Raw genomic sequence first — 15,539 nt, forward strand, 5'->3', positions numbered from 1 at the left:
AGGCCCTGTCACCCTTGGTCACCAGATTGGTTTTAGGGATGTCTAGAAGGGGGACCTCAAGCAGCGGACCGGCACATGTGGTTCCAGGAGGTCTGATATATATTTGGGTGCCAGGCCATTAAGGGCTTTAAACGTCAACAATAAAATCTTAAAATCAATTCTAAAGGTTACAGGGAGCTAAAACTGGGGTGATTTGTTCTGACCTCCTGGTCCTGGTGATAAGTCGAGCTGCTGCATTCTGTACTAACTGTAAGCGGTGTATGGATCCTTTGCTGAGATTAGAGTAGAGGGCGTTGCAGTAATCCAGACGAGATGAAATAAACTGATGCCGCCTACCGTAGCTGCCGTGGGTGTTCTGAGGCTAATGCCGCTGCCGGAAAATGCACTCGCTCTCCCTCGAGATTTAGCCTCTCAGACCCAAAACGTTTAATATTTTCTTGTCGTTGGATAACATTTTGTCCACAATCCATGCTGTATTGATATTCTCCTACATTCTCTAATGTAGTGTAGACTTCTGGTAAATGTAGTAATGCAGATGTTTAACAAACCATTTGGTTACACTCTTAAAGGGACACTTTTTGAGAAAAAATATATGTTAATGACGTTTAGAAGCTTTAGAACACTTTCCTGGGGGTCTTTATGTGTGTAATATGTGGTTTTAGATATTTTAGATTGTAGTAGTGATGTCATGGACACTGGGCTCACTTCCTTCCTGGACTACATGTCTCAGTAAGACAGCCCTCCCCATAGATATATATAAACTCTAGATAGCTCACCCGCACTGTTGGCCAATGGAGAGCGACGTCGTTACGTGGCGGCCATCTTACCTCGGGCCACATAACATTGTGTCTATGGGGCATGTACTCTTAAATGACCATAACTTGCTCAATTTTCAACCGATTTTCAAACGGTTTGGTTTGTTATAAACGTCAGAGACGTCCGCATACTTATATGCTTTTATACAACGTTCATATAAAAAAGGAAAATTAAGCAGATAAGCGTCCTGAATCATAGCCACGTTGACAACGTTTGTAATAAACCAACCCGTTTGTAAATCCGTCAAGATTTGAGCGAGTTATGACTGTTTCTGTTTGAGCTGCCATTGAACATATACTGTACTGTAGCCCCGAAGTAAGATGGCTGCCGGGTGAACGACGTCAGAAACTCCGCCTTGAGCCATCTAGAGTTTATATATATCTATGGCCCTCCCCCTATCCATAAGGAGGAGCAGTGCACCAAAGAATTATGGGAATTGTAGTCCAGGAAGGAAGTGAGCCCAGTTTCCATGACATCAGAGACACCGGGCTGCCACTGCTACAATCTAAAATATCTAAAACCACATATTACACACATAAAGACCCCCAGGAAAGTGTTCTAAAGCTTCTAAACGTCATTAACATATATTTTTTTGTGTCCCTTTAAAGAGTTAAGGATCAATAAGGGTCCATTTGGTTACCAATTCTCCATCATTTATCTGGGGACCACCTGGAATCCCCTCAAGGGCCACTGGTTGAAAACCACTGCTGTAGTATGCACTGTTACCGCTCTTTTCCTCTCTCTTCTCTTCAGTGGTGGATTTTTATTTTATTCTTTATTCTTTTTACTATACTGCAGAAACACTGTTATGGTCCCTACACACCGGGCGCGATTTCAGATTTTTTTGCTGCGTTTCTCCATCGGTTTTCCGAAAAACACGTCCAGTGTGAAACCACCTTTACTGTACAAGTTAATCAAAATTTACTCAAAACTCAAAACTATTCGTATCAAAATGCACAAATATGCAGATTATTTTCAAATGAACAAAATGTAAAAAAAAGAAAAAAACAAACATTTGAAAATGGATTTAGGGATGAAGTGGGTAATGTAGCCCTATGTTTTGTAACTATAATACAAATCTACAAAGTAACTATAAAGTTTTCAAAACTTTTTAATGGAGTAAGAGTATAATATTTGCTTCTGAGATGTAGTCTAGTAGAAGTAAAAGCACTGACAATTGGAAATACCCCAGTAAAGTACAACTAAAAACACTTACTCAACTACAAGTACAGTATTTGAGTAAATGTACTTGGTTACTTTACGCCAGTACTTCTCTTTTCCCTGCTGCTCTCCTGTCCATTTAATTACCCTCTCTCCCACACGGCCCACCTGTTTCTCTCTCTTCTCCTCCTCTTCCCTACTTGTGCGTCTCTCAGCCTCGCTCTATAGTTCACACCTACCGCCTGTCCTTCTCTCTCAGTCTCTGTCTTCCGTTCGCTCCTGCCTTCCAAAGCACTGTGTTGCTAATCCCTCGGTACGAGCGGAGGTTACAGAGCGAGGGAATCAGACGGGGCATGCATGTGGAGATGGGAAAGAGGTGACGGGGAAAGACAAAAGGGGCTGCGGAAAAGGTCGTAGCGAAGTAGCAGAGAAACAGAGGGAGAACATTTGGTCATAGCTATAGGTCGGCGAATGAAAAAGGGGGAAGAATACAAAATAATCAAATGAAGTAGAGTTGAATAGTGGTTCAGTGTATGGGAAACAGTGGACTAGAATATGCCTGTATGTAACTCTTTGGGTGCCTGTATGTATGGGAAGTGTTTGTGTGTCACACACTGACCTGTGTTGTAATGCTTGGTGCAGTAGCGCAGGTCTTTCTCCTCCTTCAGGAGGAACTGAGGTAGCGTCAGGCCGTCTGCCACCTGCACGGCTCCCTTCTCGTCCCACTCAAATATGAGGTCGTTCATGGTGTATCCGACTGGAAGGAGACACGCGGATTACATGGACTTTCTCCAAAAGAAAAAGAGGGCCCCCGTTTTCTTTCAAATCTAATCATTTTAAGCCTGTACGGTATAGGTTAACATTTGAACGGTAGTTTAACATTTTGTTCGAGTAAGGTCCCTCCTGGACCTTACTCCGAGCCAAACCAGTTTCCCAAATCAGAGGCCAGAGAATGTTGTACATTCACGCACCTTTTTTGTGATGTTTGGACATTTTTGGCTTTGTTGATTTTACATCGTACAGAGGGTAAAATCATCATAGAAATCCGATAATTACCTGGCAACAGTGATGGGAAGTGTAGCACATGCAAACAAAAGATGCACATACAGTGCATGCTAGTGCTGTAGGACTCGTGTTGTGTTTTGATGTTTTTGTTGTCTTATTATACAACCTTTTGAGCTTTTCCAAAGTCAATAAATTCTACCATAAATGTATGAATATATACATCTCTTTTATAAACGGTGTAAATGTAGATCCTTCACTATGGCAGACCTACAACATGGTCATGGTCTCAACTCTCAATTGGGATTCAAATTCTTCTGGACTTTAGTCTTGAATACAGCACTAGTGTGTACAGATGTGCCATTCCAACACTTCAGACTTTCCAGTACTTTTCCTGCATTCTTTCTGGAAATACTTTCTATGGTAACTAAGCCACATGCTTCTTAGGCTGAGCCACAGTTCTTTTCACTGTTTAGCCTGGCTAATTCTTGTTACTGAAAACAAGTGTCCCTTTTTGACACTTATTTTCATTGTAAAAAAAAAAAGAATCCGAATAGCATTTACATAACAGCACCTTTCTCACTGACAATGTTCTGACAATTTACTGACAATGGCATGACGTGTGAAGTACTCAAATGGCACATCTGTATATAAAGTTTACGTGCGCATGCAGTGCACAAATGCATGGCACGTACACATCATTATTTTTTTACTGGTTTATAACACTGGCTCAGAGCTTAATTATGCTCTGCAGAAAATATAATTATGAACCGACAATGTATTCAATGCCTGCTGCCTGCTTTTGATGCCTTGAAATCAGAATTGATATTATGAAACACAGCGGTGAGTGTTGTTAGGGATTTAAGCATGGTTTTCCAGTAACCAGCCATTGTTCTACACATCACACACATAGAACTACAGTTCTGTGCAGATCCTTCTTGAAGCTTTCTTGAGATTCTTGTCACGTATGTTTAGACTTCTACTGTGTGTGTACGATCCTGAGGACCTGAAGACAGCCTGTAGTGGCCTACTGACTCATTCGCCGTGTGCGTGTGCGTGTGCGTTGGCGCGAGTGTGCGTGTGCGTGGCGTGTGTGTGTCTGTGCATGCACGCACTGTCATATATGTTTTCACATAGTAAACTCCTCATTGTTAATTTAACTAACTTTAATTCTAAAACACAGTGAAATCCATACATGCACATGATGTAAAAACAAATGGATCCGCGTGGAGCCGTAAAAGGTCACTCTGTGCATGCGGCTATGGTTATGGATTTTTACAGTGCATGTACTGCAGTCTCTCTGCACTGTGAAGAAGGTAGGCATTGTAAATCAGCAGGCCTTTCATCAGGCAGCCTGGCTGGCCAGGGTCACATCCATCTAATGTAGCGCTGGTAGCCGGGCTCCATAGCACAATAAATACTGCACAAAGAGTGTGTGTGTGTGTGTGTGTGTGTGTGTGTGTGTGTGTGTGTGTGTGTGTGTGTGTGTGTGTGTGTGTGTGTGTGTGTGTGTGTGTGTGTGTGTGTGTGTGTGTGTGTGTGTGTGTGTGTGTGTGTGTGTGTGTGTGTGTGTGTGTGTGTGTGTGTGTGTGTGTGTGTGTGTGTGTGCGTGCGCCTGTTTGCTAGTCTGTGTGGGTGTTTGTTAAATCTCTCTGTGTAAACAGACCGCACCAATGTCTTTCTGTGTGTGTGTGTACAGCATACTTACAGCTCTCTAGTTGCATGATGCAGGTCTGTACATCCATGGGAAAGTTCTTTAGGTCCATCGGACACGCCAGGATGAGTGTTATTCTGTCAGACGCGCGTGCGCACACACACACACACACACACACACACACACACACACACACACACACACACACACACACACACACACACACACACACACACACATAGCATTAGTAATCAGGGGATTATCATGGGATTTGGAAATGTTATCTAGCCTGGAGTCAGAACACACCTACAGATGACCTGAATGAAAACGGAAAACTCAGAGATTTGAATTATTCCTACGTCACCAACTGACAGCTAATCAATAATAAGCAATCAGGTCAATGAATTAGCAGATGTGACCCTTTAATGGAAATAATTGCTGTGCAGCAAAATCTAGGTTTCCTTATATGGGGACACAGAGAGAGATCAAGGAGACAGTGATACAATGGGAATAATCTGAAATATATTTCACTCAACCCAGCAAACACGGACAAACTCCTTGTATCAGTGAGAGCCCAAATGGGGCCAGATCAAGTCATATCATGATTAGTCCACCTTATTTCAACTAACGTACTGTAAATCCTATAGAGTCACTGAAATCTTCTATTTAGACTGAGGATAACTAAGTTGCTGTAATCTTTGTCAGTCCTGGTCTGTTCTTATTCAAAGTCAGATAATTTGCCAGCCTCGTGGGACACTGACACCATAAAGTAATTTGTGTTGATTTGTGGCAGCATGTGATGTAGCTAATTGAAGGTAGCTTGCTAGTTAAAATGGATTTCACAATCTCCTTATTTGTAACGCTGATGAAGTTGTGCGCTTTTCTTGTTCAGCTGCTCTGTCTGTTATCTATTTGCCAATGTGCCAGGTGTGATGTAACCTGGTCTTGTGCCTCTATGGACTTCTGCTGAAACTTAAAGTGTGGATGGTTAGAGTAGAAAGTAGAAATGTCACTGGGGTTACTATAACCCTCACAGTATGCTGTATTAATCTACTCTCTGGTAAGCGTTCATACAAAAAGTTGAGAAATGAATGAATGCTGTGCTAGACCGCAGAAGTTGAATTGAAGGACATCAGACATGGCAAGTGTTTACAACTATAACATTTCATCTCTAGGACTCATTCGGAGCCTAAAGAAATGTGAAATCTATATTTAATACCACCAGCACATCAGCATTAAGCACATAGTAGATTCTGCACTCACACAATGCATGGCAACACTGCAGTAAAACTAGACTAGCAGTGCTGTCAGAGGTGGGTGTGAAGTGGATGTTTGATAGGCTCGTTGCAGACCTCAGGGTTTCCTCTTGGATAATGCATGACCAACAAGGCTCACACCCAGAGCAAAAACACGCATGGCGAATCTTTTTATCGAGTTAACATTGCAAATAGGCATGGCCTCATGGGTACTTACTTAATGCATGAGCAGGGCCGGGCAGCAAGTACATATCAATTGTTCCACGGGCACTCTGTACAAATACAGATCCATCTGGCTTCTAAGCCTAACTATCAATCGTTTAGCCGGGTGTCCCCCCCAAGATGTGTTTATTTAGGTTGGTTAATATTTGGTGGGCCAGAGTGAAATCATAATGTAGTCATAATGGAGCTTCCCTGTACGTGAGACTTTGAGGTTTGAGAATTTAACACAGAACTGGCACTGGAAATATGCATACAGTATACACATACACACTGTCTTACAAATATCATTGTGTTGTTGCCATGCTATTCATGTATGGGATCATTTTACGCCGGTTTGTGTTGTCTGCATTGGTTTCATGTTTGCTCTGTGCAAAGTAATCGCTGCACTCTTGTGTAAAGGAAATGTATGTTTATTTGAAAACTGACATTCACTAAATGATACGGTGATACCTTTGTTTTGGTAAAGGATAATTTATGCTAAAAAGTATAAATGGAGCTTAACACATCACATTTCTGTGTCCTAGGCACCAACCCAGGCTATTGGTAAATGAGTCTCGCCAGTCGCCACCTACACAGTACTGTGAGTGACCTTTTAATGTTGAATGCACGAGTTCTACTCACACACCCTCCCAACATTAATAACTATTTTGGATTTTCAAAGGTCACAACAGTAGATCGTGACTAAGGTTTAGATTTAATTACAATTGTAGGAGCCAACTCTGTCCTATGATTTAATATCCAGTTCTGCTATTTTCCCCACTTTCCCCACTCTGGTTTTTACTGTTGTTCTGGCTGTCTGGAATCTTGTGATGTATTGGATGTGGAGCTCACAGCTATTGAGTCTTGTGTGATGTATAGATGTGCAGGCACGCACAGCCAACCTGCAGGGCATGCAGGTTCTGTGTTTTCCTGTCCAACTAATGGGGACACCCATAGTTACAACAGACATACATGTGCAGCACACTGTAGTAGGCCGGATGCACCAAATAAAGTTGCTGTGCTTGGCCATTGTTCCAGCCACGGACAGGCTGCTGAATATGTAATGCTACTACAGTAGAAACCACAGATGCCCTGCTTTCACAGACAGACGGCCTACTATTTCTTTGTTGCTGAGGATCTAATTCCTGTAACTGGTGCAGTGACCCATAAACGTGCATCTGTACTACCTTACCTGGTAAAAACAAAACAAATAAATAAAACCCACACTAAAGGCACCGTGAGTACATACGGTACATTTCTTGTATCAGCGGCTCGCTTGAGTCATATTACGTCGGTAATTTTGGTGAAATCACTAATTGAAAAATCGATGAATTAATCAACAATGCGTTGAATAATAATGCATCATCATGCAAATAATTCTAATATTTACAACTTCACCAAAACATGAATGCTTGTTTTGGTTATAAAACAAAATTTTTAACTACTGGGTGAACACGTGTGTGTGTGTGTGTGTGTGTGTGTGTGTGTGTGTGTGTGTGTGTGTGTGTGTGTGTGTGTGTGTGTGTGTGTGTGTGCGTGTGCGTGCGTGCGCGTGCGTGCGTGCGTGCGTTTAAAACTTCACCATCAGACCCATAACCACTTAAAGGCTGTATACTTACAGTAGTTGACCAGTATTACCCTGCCTGTACACCAAATATCGTTGCTGTAAATAGCTACAAATCTTAACAATACGTCACACTGCAACGTGTTGTGAGCTTGTAGATCAGCTATTTTCACAGAAAGTTATCTCCAGAATAGGGACGCTCTGATTTAAGTGGTAAACTAATTATATACTTGTGCAGTAAAGTATTGGAAAATGTGTTTTGGATAGTGTTGGATAGTAAATCAGATTGTCTTACGTGACACATTTCTCTCATAGTAGTACTGTTGCTGCAATGTTGTTGCACCTCAAAGTCGTCTTCGAAGACCTCTGCAAGCTTACTGTATACTAATATGCTGTATGGAAATAGATCTGTTTCTATTCCTTTGATGAAGCCAACTTTATCTTCAACTACCTATCATTTGAGAGTTCAAACTGAATACAAGGCCATTTCTTTTGATGTAGTAAGTAAGTAAGTAGCCTTGCCGAGCCATGAGGCCCATAGGGCAGGAGCCTATCTCCTGTTTCTGTAGCGTGAGGCAGCTTGATGTACAAGTACACCCCCTGGACATGACGCTAGTATGTCGCAGGGACTTACCCCCAATCCAACCCTTGATGCTGAGTGCCAAGCAGGGAGGCACTGGGAGGCACTGGGTCCCATTTTTTAGAGTCTTTGGTATGACCTGACTGGGGATTGAACCCCAGCCTCCCAGTCCCAGGGCGGACACTCAAACACAAGGCCACTGATCTGGTTCTGATTCTTTTGATGTAACTGATGGTTATTGAGTGCATAAACTGCATATTGTATATGAGGCTAGATCAAGCTCATTTGTTGTCCAATAGCGACTGTCCTGGTTGACTTTCATCTGATAGGTGACGGGAGCATCAGTCACAAGTCCCCACTGCTCCTGCGGTGTGATGAGCATCGATTGCAGAGCAGACAACATTTACAACGCCCAGATTTCATTTCTTCCCAATCAGAATCTTGACATACGACATGGGTAGTTTAATATCCCGAGTCACCGCTCGCTTCCTGCTCTCTTACAGATCAAACTGATTTGAGAGGCTGTTCTCTTTTTTTGATGGTGTCAATTTAAAAACAAACAAATCATAAATGCGTCTGGACCCTTCTCTACTTTCTCTATGCCTTTTTTCCACCACAATTCATAAAGGAGAACACAATCCTGCTCGTTCCGGCGAGGTTGATAACGGATCAAATGCACTGCTGGAATACTAACGCCGTTCCAACTAGATTACTATGGCCGTTGTGGGAATGCGCCAGCGTTTTCTCATTCGCCCTTGAGCAGAGGCAATAAAGCAAGCAGGAGGGGAGGGGGTGGGGGAGGGGGGGCTAAAACGTTTGTCTGCTGTGGGCGGCTATAACTCTGAGAGCCTGGGATGGGATGTCTTGGAGAAGGGGGAAAAGTATGGCCCTTATAATGGATAGAAAGCCTCCAACTCTGAGAAACACAAGCTACAGCACAGGATGAAATTATTGAAGCGATCGGACCTCCCCACTCCAGCTGTAACCATATTTTATCGTGGCACCATCGAAACGTTATTATATTACATGCATCACTCCCTGGTTTAGCAGATGAAAGACACCAACTGAACAGTATAGTGAGAACAGCTGAAAAGATGTCCCTGTTGGACATTATACCACCAACATTGCATCCCCAGAGCTTCCATGAAAGAGAAATGGCCTCACCGTATGCTGTAGAGCACGTTGCCGTTTTTGGAGATGCGCAGTAGCTTGTTGTCGGTGGTGACCTCGTGGAAGTTGGCGCCCTTCTCGTTGGCGAAGAACAAGTCGGGTTTCCAGATGGAGTCCAACATGGAGGGGTCCAGGTCCAGCGAGTCGTCGGGGTACTCGCTGTAGGCCAACCGAGGGTCATTCCACTGCTGTCTCAGGAAGATGTTCACCCTGTAGTCCTGTTGTAGTAAGAGGTTGGAGGAGACTAGGTTAGACTAAGGAATCAGGAAGAATGAAGTTTAGTAGTCGAGAGAGCATTTTTCTACTTGTTACTAATACACATGACACCACACAATTTTACTGTGTAGACAAAGACACAATGTCAGGAGGAAGGAAGAGCAGTAAAACAAAAAGTGAATAAGCAGAAAAGGTTTAGTAGCTGAGACAGTTCACCCCATCGCTATCTGGAGAAACTATTCAACCTGTCGTAATGAATAGATCAGATTAGGTACAAGTCTAAGATTGACAGATGAGATTAGGTTAGAAGGAGAGAGACAGGGCAAAAAAATTGAAAAGGTTTAGCCGCTTAGCGAGTCCTTTTCACCAACAAGATTTAACACCAACTGAAGTGCCGTATGCTCAAAAGATAGACAGATGAAATCAGAAAAAAGGAAGATTGACAAAGAGAGGAGAAGTGTAGTCAAGAATCCATTTATTCTACCGTTGTTTGTTCTGTGATCCCTACTTCCGTGAAGTAGGTAGATGAGATGAGATTAGATGGGGAAGAGGCAAAGGAGTGAGTCAGAGATGGAAGTCTTGTCGAGGGTCTGTATTTATAATCTCAAGAGGACGTATAATCCCCCACTCCCACGGCAACATCCTGAGTGTTCATTTGAAGCTGCAAATCGTACCGTCTCCCGTGTGAGTGCTTAATGTCTACTGCAGAGCTAAGAAAGAGAGCCTGTTTGGGTAGGGAGGATATTAAGAATTGCGGCTTTAACTCTGAGATTGTGAAAATGGATTTTGCAGTGTAGTAGATAGACAGCCAAACACATGCAGAGAAATATATAGCTTCATTGATTGATAGCTACATACTGTAAACGGACTGATGTACTGTCTGTCTGTCTGTCTGTCTGTCTGTCTGTCTGTCTGTCTGTCTGTCTGTCTGACTGACTGACTGACTGACTGACTGACTGACTGACTGACTGACTGAGATTCATCAAACGCTGTTTTGCTGCTTGGATATACAAGGGATAGAACAGAAGATACAAATACACCAGATCCATTCTAGTATAAAGGAATTCAGTACACAAATCAAACACATTATGAAGATGAAGAGGGACATTAGAGGAAGGCAGCTGAAGGTCACCCGACTGCTGTCAGAGACGCGATGTTCTCTCATTAGTCCAACACCGACTGGAAGATGGAACGATACAAAGGACGGAGAGATGGACAGATAGATGGATGGAAGATAGAGGGTTGCAGGCAGCGTGTGTCAAAGACGAGGCCTGCTGGCCCGGATCCATATATTTATACCCGATGTGCCACTGATGTGCAGTGCTAATCAAACACCTGCCACTTCCTTAGAGGTGGATTTCATTTCTCGTGCTCACTCTGTGGGCATGAAAACAAGGCAATGTTCACGTACTCTGTGAAGCCACCGCCACCCGCCCACCCACCGCCACCCGCCCACCCACCCACCAGGTAGACAACGTACTCTGTGAAGCCACCGCCACCCGCCCACCCAACCGCCCACCCACCCGCCCACCCACCAGGTAGACAACGTACTCTGTGAAGCCACCGCCACCCGCCCACCCAACCGCCCACCCACCCGCCCACCCACCCACCCGCCACCCACCCACCGCCACCCGCCCACCCGCCACCCGCCCACCCACCAGGTAGACACCGCCACCCGCCCACCCACCAGGTAGACAACGCCACCCGCCCACCCACCGGTAGACAACGCCACCCGCCCACCCACCAGGTAGACACCACCACCCGCCCACCCACCAGGTAGACACCACCACCACCACCGCCACCCGCCCACCCACCAGGTAGACAACGCCACCCGCCCACCCACCAGGTAGACAACGCCACCCGCCCACCCACCAGGTAGACAACGCCACCCGCCCACCCACCAGGTAGACAGCCACCGCCACCCGCCCCACCCACCAGGTAGACACCGCCACCCGCCCACCCACCAGGTAGACAACGCACGTGCTTTTACGTTTGAATTGCATGACATGATGAAAGAATACATCAATGAAAGAGTTTCTTGGTCCGAGTCTCTGTTGTTTCAATGACGATCATCAAAAGGATCACCTCAGATGTACACTTATTTGCACGTGTTCAGACATGTGCACTAGCCTCTGTGTAGGCCTACATATTTATTTATTTCTGTACATATAGTACATTTTGTATCTACTCTTATGTAGATTCTACATTGTAGAACTTTGCTTCTGTCACTTAAAAGTGTGTGACAGTGAGATTCTTGTATTGTATTTCTTAGGTACTTTGAGGTGTATGATGGATGTACTAGTGTCTGTTGTAATGTCATGTACGATTGATGTGTCATTTTATTTCTGCCTCTTGGCCAGTTCCCAATTTAAAAAGAGATTTGTCTCAATGCATTTTTACTGGTTAAATAAAGGTAAAGAAAATGACATTTGCTCCAATTTCAACTAGTAGGTTGACAGTAATAGCTCAGCCAGAGCCTGTCGGAGGTTAAATCTGCATTTGTTGTACAGATGAACTTACACCAGGCACATTTGATCCGCTGAGCTTAGATTGTTTAGCTGAAAAATGAAAATCGATATGTTGACTGACTGTGCATAGCTGTGAGTGGGTGGTGTGTCTGTATCATGTATTCATGTATTTACTCTCGAAAACAATCAATGCGCATATAAAATGTTGTTATATATTGTCTCTGTCACGTCTTCTTTCTTTAATTCATTCTTTCTTCCTTCCTTCCTTCCTTCCTTCCTTCCTTCCTTCCTTCCCAGGCTGTCATTTAGTACAATCACATTCTGCTGCTATCCACTAATTTTTTCACTCCCCAATTGTCAATTATTCTGAGAATATGTAGGGAGAAGGGGGGGGGGGGGGGGGGGGGTTCATTGCCTCTGCCCTTCCGGAACCTAATTAGGGCTGTGGCGGCAGAAATGCATCATGGGAGATTAAAAGGTACGTACAGTGCCAAGACCCCAGCGTGTGGCATTTAAACCAGCAATCAGCGGCAAAGATGGAGGGAGAGAAACGAGAGACGGAAGTAGCGAGAGACAGGTGGAGGGAAAGAGAGAGACAGGTGGAGGGAAAGAGAGAAGATGGAAGTATAGTAAGACTAATGTAAGACACAATAGTGGGAAGGAGGGAGATAGAGTGAGAGAGAGAGAGAGAGAGAGAGAGAGAGAGAGATAGGGTATCAGGTGAGGTGTCGTTAGTGGAGGGCATATCTCACGCCAAACAAATGAGCTTGACCTTTACGCGGCCGTTGTGTCTTAATAAATAATCAAACTGCCAGAGCAGAGTGCAGTCATATAATGACTCCGCTCTGCCCTGGCAGTTTGATAACTTTGAAATGGCACTTAAATGAGAGCTATCTGTTGACAGGAAGGAGGGGACGAGGGAGGGATATTAAAAAACGACCGGCCCACCTCAAGGATAATCAGCCTGTACCAGCTGACGCCGTGATACCAAATTGGAAAGGTCAGAAAGCATGGGCTATTTTTCGCCATACTGTTGTGACCCTGAGACAGTGAAAAAGAAAGGAAAATGGAAAGGTATGACTGCCAACACGTGGGAGTTCCACAACTGAACGTTCCTGCAACGTTGTTGCATGCAGTTCTACTGTTAGGCTCCTGCTGTACTCGCTGCACACGCGACTTCATACAGTATACAGGAACATCCCAGCGGGGTCAGGCGGTGATCATGTACAGTATGAGGCATATTGAGGACACGCAATCTCGTGAGTATTTGTCACTTATTCTCCTTGAGCCTTATTTCTTGGTTTATCTACTATGACAACATACTGGCTACTGAGCAACTTCTTTCCATGAGGTTACCCTAAAATGTTGACACAGAAATTGGTCGGTTTTTACACTTGGTGTTAATGTAACACTGATTCTTGTACAGTAGATGTGAAGTATAACGGAACACTTTATTTACTATTATGAATATATGCTCACTGTCGGGCAGAAACCTTGTATGTCCAAAAATGGGAAAAGGCACCTGTATTCCAATGGATGATTACAGTCACAAGCTCTTGTAAATACTATGGTATTACTAATTGGTCATTTGTAAAATATATATATAACGCCAGGACAGACTTGAACACTTTCAAACTTGTGTCTCTATTTTTTTTTCTTATTTTTTTTCATCTCATTATAAAAATAGCAAAAATAGCTGAAATGCAATGCATTGTGAGCTTGTAGATAGGTGACTTTGGCAATTGTATATGTATACTTCATATGATGACGTATACAATTGAACGTTCAATTATAACAAACATAAATGATGGAGATACAAGGTTTCTGCCCGCCAGTGTCAATATGAAAGGCAAGATTACTGCAGGATTCCCAGGACTCTGCCGAACAAAGTATTGACTTAGCAATGCTTTGCTGACCATTGACCAGTGTGGATTTGACCATTGTTTGTTCATTTGTAGTCCAGATGGGACTCTCTCTGTGGCAGGCAATCCTCAAGCTAATAATGGCTGCCATTTGTTAACTTAGTTATGAGCCGTTATGGGTGAGTGGATACTGCGGCATAGCGCTTCTATAGCTTAATGTTTATACTCTGTTAATTGAAGTGACATGGAGGATATTGTGGCCCACCACCACAGCAGCAGGCAGCACCGCCACTGCTGCTATAGAAAAGGTAAAGTTAATAGAACATTAGCGGTTAGCTCAGCTACAGAATGCACTGCACCCTGCACTGTAATGGAGCCATACGGGTCCATTTTTTGCATTCTCAGATTTTAAATTTCCAGATTTTTGCACCTTCAAGAAGCACACAATTGTTTTAGTCCCTAACAACGGCACAAGCTTCCATACGGGAACAAAATGCATAACCCAAACCAATTCAAAACACTTTACAATAGTCTCATCAGTTTGTTTACGTGAGCCTGAGGAAAAGTGTAATTGCACGCTAATGTTGTCTGAGGAAGGTCGCAAGACCGAAACGTTGCTATCTTTCATCAATATAAAATGCTCTTGAACCAGCAAGTAGCCGTGTGCGGGCCTCCCTCCTTCCCTTACAAGGCTAATGTTGTCTAAAATATGCAATGAAAACATCCCTAACATTTTCAGTTAAAGTGTTTTAATATTATCATTAATCACCAGCACGGCATTATATGTGTCCTTGCAACACTTGACCATTGTGTCATTAATTCCCTAAAACATAATTTGTTGGGGAATACAATGAAATTAGTGTACTGTAGCAAAATAAAGTTTAAAATAATGTTTAAGCATCACCACTTTTGATTGTGTACTTTCAGTGCGCTTTCTATAGTTCATGCTAGAATAAGGCCTTTGCCATATAAAAGTGCTATCGTTACCCTGAAAATTAGCACACAGCAGCACCAATACCTTTTGCTGCTACAAAGCAATTACAGAAGAAACCACTGTACTTACACAGCACCTCAGCTCATTTCAGATTACATTAGACTCAGACGGTAAAGCACAGATGAACCCCCCCCCCCCCCCCCTCCACTCTCTCTTTCTCGTAACAACAAGGAGAACAGAAACAGCCATATTCTAATTCCAGGGCTGTCATAGCAAGATGTCTGCAACGTTGGCTGGGGGAGGTGGGAGGCTACGGTGGATAGGTAATAACTCCCACATTATGGCCGCACATCTGCTCCCGCCACGCTAACATGACACGGAGCGGAAGCATGGAGGGAGAAGGAAAGAGAGAAAAGGGGTACGAATGAGAGAAAAAAGGAACACATGCTCAGCGTGCACAAATCACTCTCTTAATGCTTAATGAGAGAGAGAGAGAGATAAAGAGAGAAGCTGAAGCATGGCTGAAACGAGAATAAAACCGCGTTCCACGAGGGATTTTTCGTTGAGCACTGCGCCACTCCTGTGTCTCCATCTATCATTGTGCTCCATGAGCCTGAGCTTCTACTCTGCTCTGCTCTTTCACCTCGGAGGAGGA

The 15,539-nt window shown here is 43.7% G+C and overlaps 2 protein-coding genes across 4 annotated transcripts in view; one reads left to right on the plus strand and one right to left on the minus strand.

Moving 5' to 3' along the window:
• Positions 1 to 15,539, minus strand: part of glra1 (glycine receptor, alpha 1) — a gene marked incomplete at its 5' end in the record, with an annotated part of 116,859 nt that overhangs the window by 51,551 nt on the left and 49,769 nt on the right. For all 3 annotated transcript variants that reach the window (XM_079505541.1, XM_079505540.1, XM_079505539.1), the window contains 3 exons: positions 2,597 to 2,734; positions 4,688 to 4,770; positions 9,399 to 9,622. In XM_079505541.1, coding sequence (XP_079361667.1) covers positions 2,597 to 2,734; positions 4,688 to 4,770; positions 9,399 to 9,622 — 445 coding nt within the window. The remainder of the gene's footprint in view (positions 1 to 2,596; positions 2,735 to 4,687; positions 4,771 to 9,398; positions 9,623 to 15,539) is intronic.
• The window catches only part of LOC306926235 (uncharacterized protein), a 154,108-nt gene that overhangs the window by 44,450 nt on the left and 94,119 nt on the right, over positions 1 to 15,539 (plus strand). The gene's annotated exons all lie outside the window — the stretch shown is intronic.

The sequence above is a fragment of the Electrona antarctica genome (assembly GCF_951216825.1).
Source record: "Electrona antarctica genome assembly, chromosome: 1".
Classification (NCBI taxonomy): Eukaryota; Metazoa; Chordata; class Actinopteri; order Myctophiformes; family Myctophidae; genus Electrona; species Electrona antarctica.